Source organism: Cucurbita moschata, unplaced genomic scaffold (assembly GCF_002738365.1).
Source record: "Cucurbita moschata cultivar Rifu unplaced genomic scaffold, Cmos_1.0 Cmo_Scf00010, whole genome shotgun sequence".
Classification (NCBI taxonomy): Eukaryota; Viridiplantae; Streptophyta; class Magnoliopsida; order Cucurbitales; family Cucurbitaceae; genus Cucurbita; species Cucurbita moschata.
This window is the reverse complement of record NW_019268526.1, coordinates 4,557,743-4,577,748: the sequence shown is the minus strand read 5'-3', so window position 1 is coordinate 4,577,748 and position 20,006 is coordinate 4,557,743. Positions and strand designations below refer to the sequence as shown.

The 20,006-nt window shown below is 37.4% G+C and overlaps 3 protein-coding genes across 3 annotated transcripts; 2 read left to right on the top strand and 1 right to left on the bottom strand.

Moving 5' to 3' along the window:
* The first annotated feature begins 74 nt into the window (after positions 1–74).
* LOC111448940 (protein disulfide isomerase-like 2-3) lies at positions 75–4,643 on the top strand. Its single transcript, XM_023088731.1, has 9 exons — positions 75–297; positions 956–1,114; positions 1,851–1,964; positions 2,155–2,315; positions 2,407–2,506; positions 3,455–3,631; positions 3,725–3,870; positions 4,038–4,184; positions 4,261–4,643. Exons 1-9 carry the CDS (start codon positions 166–168, stop codon positions 4,424–4,426), a joined length of 1,302 nt encoding a protein of 433 aa, XP_022944499.1. The 5' UTR covers positions 75–165; the 3' UTR covers positions 4,427–4,643.
* Positions 4,644–4,654: 11 nt separating this feature from the next.
* On the bottom strand, positions 4,655–13,744 carry LOC111448936 (centromere/kinetochore protein zw10 homolog). Its single transcript, XM_023088728.1, has 14 exons — positions 13,070–13,744; positions 12,499–12,630; positions 12,014–12,184; positions 11,255–11,416; positions 10,701–10,934; positions 10,474–10,623; positions 8,602–8,694; positions 8,362–8,457; positions 7,934–8,062; positions 7,754–7,831; positions 5,733–5,891; positions 5,499–5,646; positions 5,312–5,394; positions 4,655–5,089 (listed from the first exon to the last, which is right to left on the bottom strand). The coding sequence occupies exons 1-14, from the start codon at positions 13,625–13,627 to the stop codon at positions 5,006–5,008; spliced, it is 2,277 nt and encodes a 758-aa protein (XP_022944496.1). The 5' UTR covers positions 13,628–13,744; the 3' UTR covers positions 4,655–5,005.
* Positions 13,745–13,880: 136 nt separating this feature from the next.
* Positions 13,881–18,282, top strand: LOC111448939 (probable lipid-A-disaccharide synthase, mitochondrial). Its single transcript, XM_023088730.1, has 8 exons — positions 13,881–14,267; positions 14,481–14,580; positions 15,150–15,255; positions 15,346–15,569; positions 15,723–15,801; positions 16,136–16,374; positions 17,582–17,808; positions 17,954–18,282. Exons 1-8 carry the CDS (start codon positions 14,020–14,022, stop codon positions 18,144–18,146), a joined length of 1,416 nt encoding a protein of 471 aa, XP_022944498.1. The 5' UTR covers positions 13,881–14,019; the 3' UTR covers positions 18,147–18,282.
* Positions 18,283–20,006: the final 1,724 nt, after the last annotated feature.

Sequence of the window (20,006 nt, the reverse complement as noted above, 5' to 3'; positions counted from 1 at the left end):
GAACTTCTTATTGGCTGCCGCACTAACACTCGTTCTACAAAAAAACCAGAAGCCATAAAAAGAACGAACTCTTCAAAAATTCTGGAGGGTTTATCAGTGTCTGCGCGCGCGTTCGTTCGTTCGTCGAGAGGTTTCTACCTTGATCCAGAAAAAGAGCGAGAGAGAATGAGAAGTGATCGATCGCCGATTTTAACGGTTTTAGTTTTCATCTTCTTCCTTGCTTTCGATTTCAGCGACGCACTGTATGGGGCGTCGTCTCCCGTTCTTCAACTAACTCCTTCCAACTTCAAGTCGAAGGTCTGTTTCCAATCTCCATTTCATTTCCTTTCCATTTTGTATGTCTTAGCGAATTATTTTATCTACTATTCTTCTCTTTTGTTGCTTCTTGAATTCTCTCGGAGAAATCGCACTCGGTGATATCTCTGTGGATGTCTTTTTATTTCGGAAATTATCGATTGATTTTTTTTCTTCATTTTTTTTTATCGCAATTGAAATGTGTTTTCGAGTGCTATTTAGTGTTTCTGAGGTTCGGAAACTATCGATTGAATTTTTTTTTATCGCAATTGAAATGTGTTTTCGAGTGCTATTTAGTGTTTCTGAGGTTCGGAAATATTTGGTGTCTTTCTTTAGTGTTGACTATTTTCAGATTTTAGACGATCTCACTATTTATACGTTAGTCGAATTATTGCTTATTCATCATCTATGTGATATCGTTTGGAATCGGATGGGAATGGTATTTGTACGAGATAAGGTTTTGATCAGATCGGCGTAGCGATCTGTTTCCTTTTTTTTCTTTGCTAGATGCAGTTATTAGTTTATTATTATTATTATGACTTTGTTTTCCTCATTTCTATCGTAGTCCGATGTCACAATTCTGGAAATCCGTTTGGTTTTCAAGTTATATTTCTGCATTTGCATATTTGAACTTTATAATGTAAAGTTTGCGATGTAATAGGTTTTGAACTCAAATGGCATCGTTCTAGTCGAGTTTTTTGCACCTTGGTGCGGTCATTGCCAAGCTCTCACGCCTGTATGGGAGAAGGCGGCTACCGTTTTGAAAGGAGTTGCTACAGTAGCAGCACTTGATGCGGACGCGCACAAGTCACTTGCTCAGGTTCATTATTAATATTGTAATCAACGCCATTCAGCAGTTATTTCATAATCTCTTTCGCATTGCTAGCATTTTTTTTGTTGACCTCTTTTCATCAATAAACTTCCATCGCAAACGTGCGATTGTTAATTACTCTCCAAAGAACTAACCTGTGCTCTGCTAGAAGTCATGTCGCTTATGTTAATTATAACCACGTGAATCTATTTGGTGGAGTCATTCCTATCTGTAAATTAAAGTCGGTTGCTACATTTTTTAAGTTGAACCTATTACTTTACTTCTCACTGTTATTGTTTGGATAGATGGAGTTTGATGCTGTGTTACTTAACCTGTCTTGTCTTTCCGTATTCATGGCTTTCCTAGAAAGAGGAAAAGGCTATCAAAACTAAAAGGCTTTTCCTGTTCTATGAATACACATGGTTATTATTGTTTGTACACTTTGAGCATGGATACAATGCAAGGGTTCTCTGGTTGAAAATGACTGCTAAAATGTTAAAGCGGTCACTCTGAGTATCGCTGTGCATCTTCTCTTTCTTGAATGATATCCTTGCATTGATGTTTAAAATATTAGCAGGAGTTTGGATATAAAAATTGAGAGACTTCAGTTAGGCCTATCTTCTCACCCCAGGACCATAGTGTTACTTCTCGTGCCTTTTTATCGCAAGTTCTAATTATGAAACACTTTTTCACCATGCTCCCCTCAATTTCCCTATATTCAGTATGTCGTTGCTTATTTCTGCAGGAATATGGCATTAGAGGATTCCCAACCATAAAAGTCTTTGCACCTGGAAATCCTCCGGTAGACTACCAAGGAGCTCGGGATGTTAAACCCATTGCAGAATTTGCTCTGCAACAGGTTCGCATCGTAACATGTTGGGAGAACGTTCATTTAGAGCATTAACTTTCGTTTCTTCTTGTTTTTGGCTTTTTCATTAGCTAGACAACATCGTAAATATCCTTTGATATTGTTGTACAATTGTGAAAATACTTGTTACATTCATCAGACATTCACTTGATACATTGCATTCGTTTTCTTTTCTTCTCAGGTAAAGGCTCTTTTAAAGGAACGTCTAAGTGGAAAAACAGCTGGAGGAGGGTCAAACGAGAAAGCAGAACCCAGTGCTTCAGAAGAATTGAATTCTCGCAACTTCGATGAGTTAGTGATAAAAAGTAAAGATCTCTGGATTGTGGAGTTCTTTGCTCCTTGGTAAGGACTTGTTATTTTGTATTGTAGAGCTTGATTATATTTTATATTTTTTCCAGGGTGATAATTTCATTGTTCGAATTTATCTTACAAGGTGTGGACACTGTAAACGACTGGCTCCAGAATGGAAGAAGGCTGCCAAAAATTTGAAGGGGAAGGTGAAGTTGGGTCACGTAGACTGTGATGCCGAGAAGGTTAGTCAAATTTCAGCTAATACTTATTTGAGCAAGAAATATTTGGAACTTTATTGAATCTGTCGTATGTATATGAAAGTGTGATGCCAAAAACACATAGCTAAGCGAGAGATGAGAAATGTGATTCTACCGTTTCCTAACTACTCGATTGAGAAGTCTTGCCTAAGTCCTAGACTTGAGTGAACAGCCTGATTTAAAGTCTTATTTGTTTTTGCATTTCTTCTCTTGTGCTATTTTCTTAGTTAGGCCGAAGAAAGTACAAGTTATAACTTTCTTATTACTACATATGGTAGCTAGAGACTAGAGATGAGAGTGTAGGATCTAGATTTGTAACAAAATTCGACTTTGCTTATGCTTGGAATATAATGTGCCACTATCAGTATCGATCGTCAACAAATTGTAGATTTGTAGTGAGATTATGTGGTTCAAATTTATATAGTTGGCCTTATCGGGTCTGTTTGATCACTTGAATGATCATTTTGTCTATCACTTGACTTCGATTACCTGCCAGCCGGATGTTCGTTCCTTTTCTAATTGTAGTTGTACGGCTGACTGATTATTTAAAAGTTTTCAAGTAAAAATCGTATTTTATGCTAGTCCCTTAAAAGTACATTTAGAACATTATTGTACAGAAAAACATCCCGAGGAATGTACTGTTTGGAAGTGAGTTTTTAATTTTAATTTATTGTTATGGCCTTTTAGATAAAAAATCAAGTGAAAACATATTTGATTTATTTTTATGGATGACCAATTTTTAGAAGCTCTTGAGTTAATTCTTTCATTGAAAATGAAGAATTTGTAAGTGAATGATTCAACAGAAACTCGAGTCTTTGAGTCGCTTGATTTGTGAAATCGTTGGACAGTCCTCTTTTCTATTTCCTATTCATTTTACTTCCAATCTGAGTCTTAATTTACTTCCAATTTAATCGGCAACGGGGTTGCTGCCAGTCTCTAATGAGCAGGTTCAATGTTCAAGGATTCCCCACCATCTTGGTATTCGGTGCTGACAAGGACAGCCCAATTCCTTACGAGGGTGCAAGAACTGCGTCAGCAATCGAGTCATTTGCTTTAGAGCAGCTAGAGACGAATGTTGCACCCCCAGAAGTGACGGAGCTGACTGGTCCTGTAAGCTGCTTGCTTTATATGCTATAATTGGTTTCTAAAATCGTTTATTATTATACGCGTGGGAGTATGAATCTTATTATCTCACTTCTATAGGACGTCATGGAAGAGAAATGCGCCTCGGCTGCCATATGTTTTGTTGCTTTCCTGCCCGACGTTTTGGATACCAAGGCCGAAGGAAGGAACAAGTACCTCGAGCAATTGTTATCAGTTGCAGAGAAGTTCAGAAGAAGTCCCTACAGGTAACTGTGTATAAGAACACATACCCACTACCACATTCTTTGAAGTCAAATTCTTGACAACTGGATTTCACAGTCTTCTATATATTAATGGTCTCAATAATAGTAAATAATAATAATAATAATAAAAAGACCATAGGAATCTGAATTAACTGTATATTACTCTGCAGCTATGTTTGGGCTGCTGCTGGGAAGCAACCCAATCTCGAAAAGCATGTCGGAGTTGGTGGATATGGATACCCCGCTTTGGTAGCTTTGAATGTGAAGAAGGGAGCGTATGCTCCCCTGAAGAGCGCATTTGAGCTCGAACATATTATGTAAGTTACAACTTCACATGCCTTCCCACATCAGAAATGTGTAAAATGGCCTTTGAAATGATTATTTTTCATACAGCGAGTTTGTAAAAGAAGCTGGCCGTGGAGGAAAAGGAAACTTGCCCCTTGAAAGCTCCCCTGAGGTCGTGAAGACAGAGCCATGGGATGGTAAAGACGGGGAGGTAATCGAAGAGGACGAGTTCTCGCTTGAAGAGCTCATGGGAGGTGAAAATGAGACTAACTAAAAGGAAAAGCTATGAACAAATTGAAGCTTTAGCAGCAGTGAAGAACTGAGTTAAAGAGATGATGATCAACACATCGTAATGGGTCGGTTCGCTGTTTGTGTTCCTAATGTTTTTTTAAATTAAATGACACTCAGCACGACGTAATGGTTCACATTGCCATCACAAACATGAAATGAATAGCCTTTATTGTTAGTTCTATAAACAAAACAAAACAAAACAAAAAAAATATGGCGCAAGTAATGGTTCTTATTATCTCGGTGCTATGCTATCTAACAAACATGAAGTAAATAATCAAAGATTTATGTTACTGTTCTCAAAGAAAAAAAAAAAGGGAAAAAATAAAACGTATTCCTCCCCCCTTCCCCCACAAAAAGTAAAATAAATGCAGCTATATCTCCAAATGCTTTTTTTTTTTAAAGAATTAATAAAGGGGAGGGAAATGGATCAATTTGTACGGAAGTGAAACTATGTTGAACTGTGACAAAACTTGTCTAGCATCGCAACTTCTTGGTCGTTGCAAGACTAACAACTGATCAGCTCCAACCACCAATATAGCTCGCCGGAGAATTCGTTAAATAGTTAAGAGCATGTCTTCTCTATCCTCCATAAACATTCTTTCCTCAAGGGGGAATCGGCAAATATGGCCTTGATGACATCCTCAATCTGCATGAGTGAAGAATTTTACGTTATAAACATTTGATAATGCATGCTGAACTAGTAAATCCGCATATAATTAGAGATTCCAGACCCACGTAACTTTAGCATGACTTACAACTTGTCAAGACATATATCCTCGATCAAGAGATCAAAGACTGATATCCTGTTATATATATATGTTGGCAAAATAATTGAAAAAAATGTGTCACGACTCCTATCAGCACATACCTCGGATGCGGTAAACCCAGAGATGAGTAGTTCTCCAGCTTCCCATTCCGTCGTAATGGATACTAGAGGCATATCTAATAATTCTGCAAATGTTACAACACAGCAACAATAGCTTATCAATTTCAACATCGACAATTACATTTGTCTTGCTAATTATGAGCACAAAGTGAAAAAGCATGCGGCATGCCTGCAAGTTTACGGAGTTTCCTGAGGGATGGTATAAGAACATCAAGACTGTACAAGGAAGGCTCCTCCATTTTATCTTGATGTTTGGTAGTCAGGGTCTCTAATAAAGATGACGTGCTGTCTAGCATCAAATGAATGAGTCTTTGAAGCTACAAACATAAAATTATCCATTAGGCAGCTTTATTCAAATACAAAGGTCAAAAGCTAAACAACGCTAACGCATATCTGATAATACCTCTAATGTTTCTTCTACAGCTATGTCATCCAAAAGAAGTATGTCTTTTGTTATTCTTGATAAAACCAACTCTAACACTGCAGACATGCATCTTCTGTACTTGGAAGGTAACAGGAGTGGCTCCCAGATAATATGTACTTTTTCAAGAATGAACACAACCTGATCCACAATAGTTAAACCCGTTAAAAGAAAAATAGATAAAGACATCGGCAAAAGGAATCGGTATACACTCAAAAATGATTCCATGAAGCATATAGTAGGTCCGTATATCTGTTCAATATTTACATAGGAGATTCGGCTCCAAAGGAATGGGGTTTCCATTTGACTGAGATGTCCCCTTGGATACAACGTAGCAGCTCACAGTTTCTGGAGCTCTCTCCCTAGAATTTCAGTACCATCTTTTCTAATTTTCCCATTGAACATTTCACTTTCTCAATCAAATTTGTTTTTCCTTATAAAAAAAAATGACAGGAAGATGGCTTACACCTTATTTGATAGAATATTATAAGCTCCCAACAGAAAAGGGAGGTCTTGGTCTTTTCTTGATAAAGAAGAAGAACAAAGCCCTTCTCGCCAAATGAATATAGAGATATCATCGGGAAGAAAAAGGCCAAATATACTCCTACTTCAAAAAAAAATCAACCCCCTCAATCTTTTATAAAAGGGCCTTGGAAGTACATAAAAAACATTAAAACCTCATCACCAACCGAACTTTCCATAGGGTGGGTGATGGAGGAAGCATATCATTTTGGACCGACCCATAGATTGAAAACACCACGCTAGCCCTGAGGTATCCATTTTTGTACTAACTCTCACATAACAAAAAAGCCACGATCAAAGAAACGTGGAATGTTGTCAACAAATTTTGGGACATGAAGCTTGGTAGAAATTTAAAGGATAATGAAGCAACGGAATGGGCCGAATTAAGTCTTGACCTTGCTCCCGTGGTATTGTCAAACAAAGCAGATTCACTCACTTCGTTCCAAAATCCTTGATGATGGACATGGGGAAAAAGTAAAGAAATAAATCTCACGCTAGCAAAGACAATATGGAAAGGACATCATCCTAAAAAGGTGAAGTTCTTTCTCTGGGAAATAGTGCATAAAGCCAAGTGAAAATCTTCAAAAAAATAAAAAATAAAAAAAAATTAAAGGAAAAAGCCTTATATCACTTTTTCTCCAAATTGGTGTCCATCAGGCAAGAAGGAAAGGAAATCACAACGCCACTTATTTATGCATTGCACATACACTTAAAATTTTTGGACACGATTCTCAATATTTTGGATGGCATCTCACAATTCCTAGGGAGGTAAAAGATCTATTGGACATGACCTTAACATACCATCCTTTAAGAATGTAAAAGCCCTACTGTGGAAAAACCTCATCATGACTTTCTTTTAGAACATGTGGAAATAAAGAAATTAAAGAATATTTGCAAAAAAGACAGACTCATACAAAACTTTTCGACAATTTTGTTTACTATGCTATATCTTAGCGTAAACGGTCTAATATTTTTACTTTCTATAGTTATACCTCCTTCGTTGTAAATTGGAAAGGTCTTTTGTAAAGACCATGGATATTACGTCCCTTTTGTAAATTTCAATCATCAATGAAATTGTCTCTTATATAAAAAAAAAAACAAAAAAAAAAACTATAGTACAGTTAAAAAGTTTGGAATGTTTCATTCAGGACACTTATAGTTATAGCAACTGTAACTTCTAAGAATGACTTGGATGATTTAATTTACTGAACAAATATGTCAAGCTTTTGAGATTAATGGTAATTTAACATAATATCAAAGTATATCATCATAAGATCAAATCTCTACCATATTATTCTTTCTCTGATTTTAATATCAATAGTCCCTGCATTAAGACTTCGTAATCAAACTAAAATCCATTTCTCATTTCCATCCTAGAGGAGAATGAACTATATAATTAAGTTAAACTAATTAGATGATTGAGCTTTTGAGATTAATAGTAAATTTATATTAAAAGAGAGGAGCAGCAAAGATTTTGCTACCTGATCTATGCTGAACTTGGCAGATTCAAATTGTTGCCTTCTATGTGTATTATGAAATCCATCTGCTCCATCTATAGCCTATTCCAGTGCAAACACAGTCAAAAGCAGCAAAGAAACATTGGTTTTAATCAGGAGAACTAATCACAATTTTCGAACAATGTGTTTCAATTAGCTTCAAACCTCGTTCAAGTGACAAGTTATAAGCTGAAGCTGTTTATGCATTGTTTCTTCTGCCATCTCATGAAACCTTGGTGCCATGTCCACAAAGACAGCATGTTCTTTTAGGAAATCTGGGAAGTCTGATCGATACTGAAACATGAGGTAAATCAGATCTGTTACATTGAGAACAGAAAGCTTCTAAACCTATTCGGAACAAAAGGTCCCAAATTCTTTTCCTCCTAGCAAAGAATTTAAACCAAAATAAGAACGATAAGAAATCAAGAAAAAGAGAACATCCGTTCACTTAAAGGCTGGATTTGACCTTAAGTTGAGTTAGAGGGAGTGGGAGAGGACTTCATTTTTTTTTTTTTTTTTCATAACAGTGGGAGAGGACTTGATGATCTTTAAGAAATCATTTAACACATAAACAAGTCAGAATTACACAGTACCTCAAATGCAAGTCCAAGTATCTCCTGAGATAAATAAAGGCAGTCATTGTGCATGAGAACTGCAACATGATTGACTGCATCAAGCTGTCTTTCTAGCTTCACAAACAGCAAAGGTCATTATATAGTGATGGATATGACAATAAAAATGCAAAGAAAATTTCCGGTTCCAATACAATCCAAGTATGATGGAACCAATTGCCAACAGTGAAGTGTTTTACGGACACTTCCTCAAATGCTCACCTTGATTGGGACAACAACTTCATAGAGGAGTATGGCATCCCTAACAGCATGATAAAATTCCACAGCGACTCTGGTGGATGACAAACAAACATCCTACAATCAGAATTACAAACTTTCAATACTATATGACCACGATCTCCATAGCCAAAATCACATCCCAGTTATTGTAAAAGGCATTTAGAAATATTTGTCAACAATCAGAGGTAACATATATCCAGAACAACCTGTCAAGGTATACTTTACCTAGTATCAAAATGAAATGATAATTTTTTTATTTTTTTTTTATAGGAAACCATAACCATCCATTGATGTGATGAAATGGGACACAAAAGAAGATCCTATCAAGAAATAATTACAAGAAGCACCTCTATTAACTAAGTAAGCGTGTTGAGGCTATAATTACAAAAGGGAGGAGACAACTTGTTCCAAGAAATAGCTAAAAGTGAAGTAGAATCAATAACGCTTCTTGTTCAGGAAGATGGAAGTGTTTCATTCCGACCAAAAGACTCCAACAGAAAGTACAAACATGGTTAAGTCAAAGGATCTTTTTGTCATTTTTTAAAGGGTGCCCCAATAAAAGAAGATTAATGTTAGTATCAACCAGGCGAGGAAAGCTCCATCCAAAAACACCTTTTAAGAAATTCCAAAACTTGGTGGCAAAGGAACAGTTACTGAGGTGGATCATGTTTCACTGTGGCTGTAGCATATAGGGCAGCAGCTGGGGGATAAGTATAGCCATGGAGAAAGACATGAGAGCTTATCAAAAGTATTAATGCAAGAGTGGCTAAGCTCCTATATAAAGAACTTCACCATTTTTGGATAACTACCAGTCCAAATATGTTGATCGATAGCTGCCTTCGATAATGATTTAGTTGAGAAAAAAACCATCCTTTTCCAAAGCCCAGTGCCAAGAGACTTCACAGGATGAATCATGAAGGGGTGTAAAAGAGTGGATAAAGCGGCCCATTCTTCCATCTCAGGCTCCATGAGATTTCATCAGAGATGAAGGATCCATGATATTGTATTGGAACACAAAAAACCCGCAATAGGTGCATCTTTCTTGCTCGATAAGTGATAAAGCCTAGAGAAGAGTTGTTGAAGATTAGAGGTCCCTGTTTAAACATCCTTCCAAAACGATGTGGGGAGCCCCTCACCGGCCTTGACCGAAATGTGCGCATACACCAAATGTTTCAAGTTATTTATGTGTTTCCATGGTCCGTAAGGGAAATGCAAGGATTTGGATTCTGGTTCAAGGTCAAAGTGGATGAAACCACATTTGAAGGCAATAACCGGATGCCAAAGAGCCTCCTCCTTGTTGTGAAATCTTCAAATCCCTTTTGCCAAGAGGGAAGAATTTTGTTGTGTATACCAAAAATCCCGAGGCCTCCATCCTCCAGGGGATCTTGTAAATAATGTCTTATGTTACTGCATGCTTAATTTCAATAATATTTTGCATGAAAGTTATACCTGCATGCTTAATTTCAATAATATTTGGCATGAAAGTTATACCTCCATGCTTAATTTTCTATCGTTCATTCCATGAGGGCTTTCTCCTCTAATAATGCTGAAATACATTTTCACTTCTCTACTCATCAGGAAGTGACGTTGAAGTCTAAACTACATTCTTACATGGCCGTCTGTTTAATACAGTCTTAAGCCCTTCCAGCTATAAATCGAAATATCTCTAGAATGTCCTCAATTCTTCCCATTCCCATTCTACAACGTATAGAAAGCTTAGAAGGTAACTGGATCACATTGAGATGTTCTAAATACGAACTTTAAAAAAAAAACATCAAGTGTCCATAAACATAAATGAAAGTCATTTTTAAGTTTGTTATCAAAAGAAGTTGTTTTTTAAGCATATAAGACAACCTGTAGTGTTTGATGAACTAGCTCCATCAGTTTTGCGGCAGCTTCAGACACCAAGCATCTCTCAGATAGGAAAAGTAAATCCACAGTCTGATTTGAAGAACTTTTAGTTACTTCATTGCCCTTTTTCTTACCGCCTTTGATTGTGAACTCCTGTATTCATATTTATCACATAAAACAGACCATACTACAATATTTATGAGGAATATTATCATGTTCTAAGAACTTACTTCAGGCACAGAAAAATCGCATTTTAGAAGCAAATTTCTGGCCTTCGCCAAAATTTCTTTCCTCTTCCCAGAAGCAAAGTGAACCTCCACATTTTCAGCAAAAATACTCAGCCTTTCATCGTTTGCATCAGATGAAGAAATAAACATCATTTCCTTTAATGCACCCTCAAGCTTGGATGTACTTTCAACAATCTTCTGAAATCCAGCAAGCTTTGAAGCATCTTTTGGAACTACCTGAAAAAGGGAAAAAGATCATAGAGTCTAGCTTAAGTCTATCTATTCTCTCTCTCTCTCTCTAACTTGAACCATCAGTCTCTGGCCTAAATATATTCTAATCAGCTCCCGTAAATTTAAGTTTCTGCAGAATACAAATGATAAATCATGCCCAACCCATCGTATCCAAATTTACTATCCATATAATATTGCAAGGTTTCACATGAAATTTTTGTATATCATAAGTCCAACTACAATCAACAAACGGAATCTCCATAAAAATTTTGAAACAGAAACACGAGATTCATTTTGCTTCATGTTGAAGAATTATAAGAACAAACCTTAGAAAGGAAACCAGATATGATCAATTCTGACATCCGAGGCCACGTTAATCTCCCAAAACGTTGTATCCAAGAACTATTTTGATAACATATGTGTCGGGAGATGAACTTAACAATCTGAGTTACCCCTGAGTATATGGTTTCACAATCAACGTTCTCAATCTGAAGATAATGAGAAAGACAAGTTCACTTTCTGAATAAACAAAGTAGCAAAAGTAAACAAGTTTGAAGACATCAATTTGTATAATTAAGCAGAAGTCACTTTTTCTTCAACCAGCCAAGAACTTGGAGAATAGAAGAATGAGAATCATTCACCCTAACTCGCACTAATAAATAAAGTAGTCAATTAATGAATTATGATCTCAGGTTTGTGGTAACTGCTCACAAAATTGAGAACCATTTCCGTCCTGGTAAAGAATATCATTTATTCTCCCATCTTGTTGGGTCCAACAATTTTTTTATCTTCCCTTCCTCTCTACTTTTTTTTTTTGGGTTCCATTGCGACTGAAGTTTGATTCTCATTCCAAACATTAGTGAACAATATCGAGGGCCATTCTCTCTCATTCATATTAAGAACATGAGGCTCACTGTACTTTTTCATCTACAAAAGTTTTGGTATAAGTTGATTGAATATATATTTTCAAAATTATATTAATACACCTACGAAAGTAATTAGCTCTCTTGAATTCCACGAGCTATCTAGAATTAATTCTGTATGAAAAATTAAATTAAGGAATGAACACTTGGAAGATTATTAACCTTTTCTAGGGATGGCACTATCTTCAGGACTGCTGTACACTTTTCTTCAGCATCTTGATTTATTTCTTCCACATAAGATATTGGTGAGCCGCAAGTTAAGGCCGGAGAGAAAACAAACTTGATAATCAAATCAGCCACTTTGGCGAGGCCATAATCCAAAATACCAACAACCTGTCATGAATGCTTCCATTTCATTAAAGACTTATATTACATCAAGATAAATGAATTCAAACGTCGATACAAATAAAAAAAAAAAAAGCTCCAAATAGCTAGAGGGGGGAATTAGAATAGGAGGCTTCAATTGTTGACTCAATTAAAAATTATAATATATATCGATAACAGATTCCTATTCATGCAATGGAAAATGCCGAAAATTCGAAGAACTTAAACTGTGAATAATTAATGAAGGCTGATCGAATTCAGAAAAGTGCAAATCTGATAAATCTCTAGCAAAAATAAGGGAGTAAAAGGGAGACGAGGCTTACATCCATTGCTTCCAAAACTGTTCGTAGCTCAACCCCATCAATTTCGCCTATATTTGACCAGTATTTCACTCGAATAGATTGCTGATCAAACCTTACTGCATGTTCCAGGATTTTCACAAGCAAGTCTTGAATCTATACATCCAAATTCAAAATCTCGAAAAGATAAAACAAATAATAATGTGAAAAAAAAACCAACGAAGATTTCTATATACAAAAAAAACCGCCAAATTCAAAACTGACCAAAAAACGACTGACCTAAGAACATCTAATTCAAGTTCAAATATATCTTACTCTGACAAATTAACATAAAGAATTGAAATCTATTCCACTGTTGGAATCTGCACTATTAAAACTAGACGAAGATTGATAATAAACTCGAAGTCAATTCATTTTTTGAGCTGTTAGAATTCCAAGAAAACGAAACTGACATTTTAAATCATCAAAAGTTTCGAGGAAAGAACACAATATCACAGAAGTTCAGGTCATTTCCAGTTTGTACATTTGCGGACAAAAATATGAAGTACAACTCTCATACATAAACATCTTCCAAATACCAAAGCAGTTTCCTCACCTCCTCAAAGCACTGGTACCACTCCCTTCTCAGTATCCTGTAAACCAAGGGCTCTCCATCTTTACAGTCGTCGTCATTGTGAATGTGTAGAGCAGTCTTGAGCTCTCTTACTTCCTCCGCTGCAAATTTGAGCATTCCTTTCCTTGTTGCTTCTCTAACACTCTTCAACCTGTCATCCATTTCCACAATTACCTTCACTAACTCCAACAATTCACTCTTCTCCCTCGCGCCCTTCGTCTTCTCCTTCATGTCATCGATAATCTCACGCATCTTGACCTCTATCGGGCGGTCAGTAGTCAACTCCAGCACATTCGACACGTCCTTGGAGATTTGGTGATACTGGCAAACTGCGTCATTGCAGAGGGAGAAGAGGTCCGAGAACTCTTGATGGTGAGAAAGTAAGTAATCGCGTATCTTAGTTTTGATCTGGAGAGAGTTGGACTCGAGGCGGTTGACAAGAAGGCGGAGATCGGGGGTGGAGAGAGGCGCCGTCGGATCGGAGAGGTCCTGAGTCGAGAGGAGTTCACGTATGTCAATCGAACCGAATAAGGCCTCCATGTCTGAATCCGAGGGATGTTGAAAGAAGCGATCGCCTGAAATGTGAAGAACTGTGCTCCCGGAACTGGATACAGTGACGGAGCTTGAATGGCATTTGGGAAATGGGGATGCGGATTGTGGAACTCTGACCCGAGGAACAAAAGACTTGTAGTATCATTTAGTGATGACATGTCGGTTCAGATCGAACGACGTGTCGTAAAAAAATCCCTTTAATTCCCTAAATTATAAATAAAAACAAAACAAAACAAAAACCTCTGCTAGACCTTAGGTCCTTCCGTCCGATTGACCAAGTCAACCGGATCCGGGTTTAAGGTCATTGGCTTTTCATCACCGTAAACGGTTTCGCGGGAGGCAAATGCAGTTGCCGCGGCGGTGCTTTTCTGTGCCGTCAAATGTTATGGATGTACTGGAAATGCTGCTCTGAACGACGGCGAATGATGCGGGGTTTTCTCAGCAATATGAACAGGTACTTATCGACCTACAGAGTAGCCGCTAATGCCTTCGAGATGTCTGCAAACCATGGCGAATTGAGGGTTTTCATTGTCGCCGGAGAAGTCTCCGGCGACACCATCGCTTCTCGTCTCATGACATCTCTGAGAACGCTATCTCCTGTTCCTGTTCGTTTCTCCGGCGTCGGAGGGTAAGCTGTTACTTTTTTGAAGTGTCCGAATCGCCTGTTCAAAGGGACATATTTCTGTTTATGGCTGAACCGGCAAGCTATAGTCTAAGATTTCTGCCATTTTGGTCTCTTCCGTGTTTTGAATACTGTCGGTTGTATGTTAACTTTCATTGATTTCGTTTCAGTGATAGTCTGTTTCTTTAACTACCATTGAAATTTCACGTTTTGTTACAGCTCCATGATGTCCAAGCAAGGATTGAAGTCTCTATTCCCCATGGAGGATATTGCAGTAATGGGAATATGGGAGCTATTTCCGCATCTAATGAAAATTAGAGTGAGTAGTTCAAAACATAATATACTGGTGTTCTACTGGTTCTCTTTTTAATGCAAGAGAAGAACAGAACCTTCCTCATAGTCATATGATACAACTGTTTGACAAGAAACGAGCTTCCCATCAAAGAATGAAGAACACAAAAGTAAAAAGGGGAAGTAAGTTAAAAAAAATTATGAAAAAGCCACTTCAATTGATATTTTCATCATAAGAATCATGGAATTATGAAAGAGCTTGGAGATAACACACCCAGTAGTCCCAAGAATTCGACGAGATTCCAAAATCCACAATGGTTCAATGTGTCCCCTAAGCAACATCTGTTCATGTTAGTAATGATAATGACTACTTTTTGATCTGTTAGATTGGTGTTATATGAAGGTGATTTCCTCCGTGTCATGAGATTTGTGGATTTCCACAATGGTTCAATGTGTCCCCTAAGCAACATCTGTTCATGTTAGTAATGATAATGACTACTTTTTGATCTGTTAGATTGGTGTTATATGAATGTGATTTCCTCCGTGTCATGAGATTTGTGGATTGCCTGGTTTATGTGGAGACTTTGGCAATGCCAGGAAAAGCTCAAGAGGACCGTTGAAGCTGCTATAGTGTTTCAACCTCATGTCGTTGTAACGGTGGACTCTAAAGGGTTCTCGTTCCGCCTCCTAAAGCAGATACGTGGTAATTTGCACCAGCATCTCATGGACTATTGAGTTTTGTTACTTGCTTATACAATTAAAACCACATGTGAACACTGAGGTGGTTTTGCAGCTAGATATCGAAACGATAAATTGGCTTGTCCAGTACATTTCCATTACGTAGCACCGTCATTCTGGGCTTGGAAAGGGGGTGAAGAAAGGCTCAAAGGTCTTGTTGAATTTGTTGACCACATTTTATGCATACTTCCAAATGAAGCAGAAGTTTGTAAATCAAATGGATTGGCAGCAACCTTTGTGGGGCATCCCATTCTCGAGGATACGTTAGACCTCAATGCTGTAAGATATGTCTTAATCCTGATTAATGCAGTGTATAAATTCATCATCTTTGAATTAAATTCATGAAAAAGTGGGCTGCATTCATTGTCGTTTATCTTACTCTAATTGACTCAGTTTAATGCAGCCACACTAATGCCCTGTGATTTTATGTAGGGGAAGGATGCCTCATTACTGGAGTTGAAAATACAGGGAAGTTGCAAGGATTTTCTAATTCAAAACGACATTCGTGCTGGTAATACGCCTCGCCTAAACTTTCCTTGAATGTAGATTTCTACTTGGCAGTATCTGTGTATTAAACACTTTTCTCATTTTATGAACCATGACAAGCTTTCAGTCTCATGATATCCAATCATTAGTATTTTTCAAAATTTTGAACATAGATTCCTTGAGCAAAACCTTATAAAGGTGTTACTCGTTTTGTAACGCTATTTTGTCTTTTTATGTATAAATGATTTTGAGCAAAGTTTAGGTATTTGTTAAAAGAAAAAAGAAGCTTAAATCTGGATTTTGTATTGAATCAGTTAAAAATCCTTAGTGAGACATTTGAGGGAATTTTGTTTTTGAAGATGCAACAATCATTTCCCTGCTTCCTGGAAGTAGGTTACAGGAAGTCAGCAGAATGATTCCAATCTATGCAAGTACGTTGGAGTTACTGAAAGAATCCTTCCCGGAGCTGACAACAATCATCCACGTTGCTCCTAATGCTGATGTACAGGACCATATAAGTGGAGTCCTTCATAAGTGGCCTGTGCCTGCCGTATTGGTCGCAGGAGGATCACCACAAGCAAAATATGATGCATTCAGTGTAAGTCCTTTCAGTCTACTCAATGTAACTAACGTTAAAGAAAATTATTTGTTTTTGTTCTAGTATACAAGGCACCGAAAATGAGACTGAGTGGAAAGAAAGGGGGAAGTTAAGTTACAGAAATGGCAGTCGTGGACTCGTACCGCAGTACTTCCTACTTACTTTTGGTAATCCTTATTGTGATCTCTCACTCTGGGCTAAGATAGTCTCTTAAGTGCTTACTGTAATAGCCCAAGCTCACCGCTAGCAGATATTGTCCGCTTTTGCCCGTTACATATGGCCATCAGCCTCGTGGTTTTAAAACGCGTCTACTAGAGAGAGGTTTCTACACCCTTATAAGAAAGATTTTGTTCTCCTTTTCACAATCGATGTGGGATCTCATAATCCACCTCCCTTGAGAGCCCGGCGTTCTCACTGACACACCGCCCAGTGTCTGGCTCTGATACCATTTGTAATAGCTCAAGCTCACCGCTAGCAAATATTGTCCATTTTGGCCCGTTATGTATCACCGTCAGCCTCACAGTTTTAGCGTCTACTAGGGAGAGGTTTCCTCACCTGTATAAAAAAGGTTTTGTTCCCCTCTCCAACCAAGGTGAGATCTCACAACAACCGTTCCCATTTGTAACTCCTATGGTTGAAAATTTGAACCCCGATTCTTGGATATAGTGATTATGACACCCATGCAATACCTCATGCATTCTAGGAGATAAAATTGTTTCAGGTTTGCTGTCACTACCACGTGGTAGTGTCTTGCCTTGAGCCTTGTGAAAGTCGAAAGGCCAAATGATTTTGAGGTAATGAAGTAAAATAGTTGTAAGAACTGGACCTTAAGAATATCCACGCCTGTACCCAGCAGCTACCGTAATCTGCAGACTTTTCTTTTTCCAAGCTCCTAATGCACAGATTTTTTAGCCGACTAACTATTGCTGCTATTAAAATCGTAGATGGAAATTAAGTTCCTTTGATTGAGATGAGTCTCCATTCACGTTTATGTTTGTAGCAGGATTTTACTTCCTTTCTTCTTCCTTGTTATTTGATTTGATTATTTACTTTTCTGAACTATGAGGGCATGGCATGTATTTGGCTTAGTACTGTTACTCATAATGCCAGAACTTAACCACTCAAGCACTAATGAGATTGTTTTGCTTTGGAAGCTGTGACTCGTCAATAGGATGCAATCCTAATCTGAACTTTACATGCCTTGCAGGCAAGTAAGGTTGCATTATGTACTTCTGGTACAGTTGCTACGGAGTTGCAGCTTGCTCGGTTACCTTGTGTAGTTGCTTACCGAGCTCATTTCTTAACCGAATGGTTAATTCGACACAAAGCGAAAGTATCATACATCTCCCTTCCAAATATTCTCTTAAACTCACCTGTTATCCCAGAGGCACTGTTTCAAGAATGCACTCCAGGAAGGCTACAGTCGATGCTCAAGTAACATGATTTTGCATTTTTCATTGCAAACTATCTTTTCCATTAAAGCACAAACATTATCTCATCATCTTAGCAGACACCATAGGCTTGTATTTGGACTGGATATAACTACATATTGCTTGAATTGGTCCGTTTATCATTGCAGGGAATTGATACGTAACGACGGTCTACGCAACAAACAGATTGTCGCAGCCGAAGAGGTTCTTAAACTGCTGTGTCCAAAAGAAAGTACGAAGATCTTAGCACGAGCGGGTTTAAAATGCACATCTTCATCTTCAATCTGCACACCCAGCATGATAGCGGCATCTACCATACTGTACTATGAAAGGACGCAGTAATTGGGTTGGAATCAGCCAATTTTGCAGCAGTGAAAGGCTGATCAATGATCTTTTTACTTTGAACCATTCTTAATTCTTGGAATTGTTCATTTGAGAAACATTTCAAATGAATACAAACCATCGATAATTGTTGGATGATGAAAGTCCCACATCGACTAATTTAGGGGATGATCATTGATTTATAATTAAGGAATACTATCTCTTTTGGTGTGAGGCCTTTCGGGGAAGCCTAAAACAAAGCCATGAGAGCTTATGTTCAAAGTGGACAATATCATACCATTGTGGAAAGTCGTGTTCGTTTAACATGGTATCAGAGCCATGCCCTAAACTTAGTCGTATCAATAGATTGATAAATCGTCAAACAAAGGACTCCAAAAGAAAAAGGAGTTGAGCCTCCTCGAAGGCATAGTCAAAAAATGATTAAGCCTCCAAAAGAAAAAGGAGTCGAACCTCGATTAAGGGAAGGTGTACTTTGTTTGAGGGGAGGTGTTAGATGATGAAAGTCCTACATCGGCAAATTTAGGGAATGATCATTAGTTTATAATCAAGAAATACTATCTTCATTGGTGTGAGGCTTTTAGAGAACCCCAAAGCAAAGTCATGAGAATTTATGCTCAAAGTGGATAATATTGTACCATTGTGGAGAGTCCATAATTAGAGATGGAAGTGCCCAAAGAAAAATTAAAAATAAAATTATTAAAATAAGGAAATAATTAAGAAAAAAACAAATATATATATATATATATATATATATATATATATATATATATATATATATATATATATATATATTTATTTATTTATTTATTTATTGGGAGGCAATATTCTAATTTCGAAATTAGATATTCTATTTTGGTTCTTAAATTTTACTCTTTCAACTCTTAAATTGGTTTCATTTTCACCCCTAATTTTTAAAAAAATATTAGTTTGGCCATACATTTTTTAAAAAATATAACTATTTTGGTATAGTATTATTTTTATCTAATCTAAAAAAATTAATGACGTAATAAAGTAAAGATCAAAATTATTGTTTTTTAGTTTAAAAACAAAATATAACAAACTGTAAAATGAATTTATATAATTTTTTAATGAGTTAAATAATAAATAAAGATTTTAATAAATATATATATATATATATATATACTTAATTGGTCGATCCGTTTTCTTTGATTTCTAATATTGTCCAATTTTACCGAATAATATCCTCAGCCCAATATTGAATGCCACGTGTCAGCATCTCATGGTTTAAATGCACACTACCCTTGCCTCAAGACCAGCTCAATTAAACGGAATTTCCCCAACAATAAAAAATAAAAAAAATAAAAAAAGTGGAAAAAAAAAATCCATTTCTTATATATATTGGTGGCCGCTTCGCCCCTTCAATCCCATTACCACCATCAAACTCCTCCCCCGAAATCATCCGTACTATCAAACCCTAACTTTTTGTAGAAAGGTCCGACCACAAATTTCCTCAACCATGGCAGTTTCAAGACGACTGGCCCTTCTCTCCCTCGGAACAATCCTTCTGTGCCTCTTGTTCACTAGAGCCGCCATCGCCGAGTCCGACTACGGCGACGACATTCACACCGTCAGGCATTCCTCCGATTCCGACAACTGCAATCGCCAGCAACCCTACAAAGGCGACCAATGCAGGGAAGAAAACGACGGCGTAGAGGATGAAGATTTTGATGACACCTACAAGATCGTCAATAACGTCGCCATAAGGTTATCGGCGTCCGGAAGCAAACTTCGTGAGGCGGAGGAAGAGGACGATCTGCCGGTGCCCGAGGAAGAGATCCGCAATCTATCGATAGTGGGGCACTGAGCAGCGGCGAGATCACTCTTTTTTTTTTTTTTTTT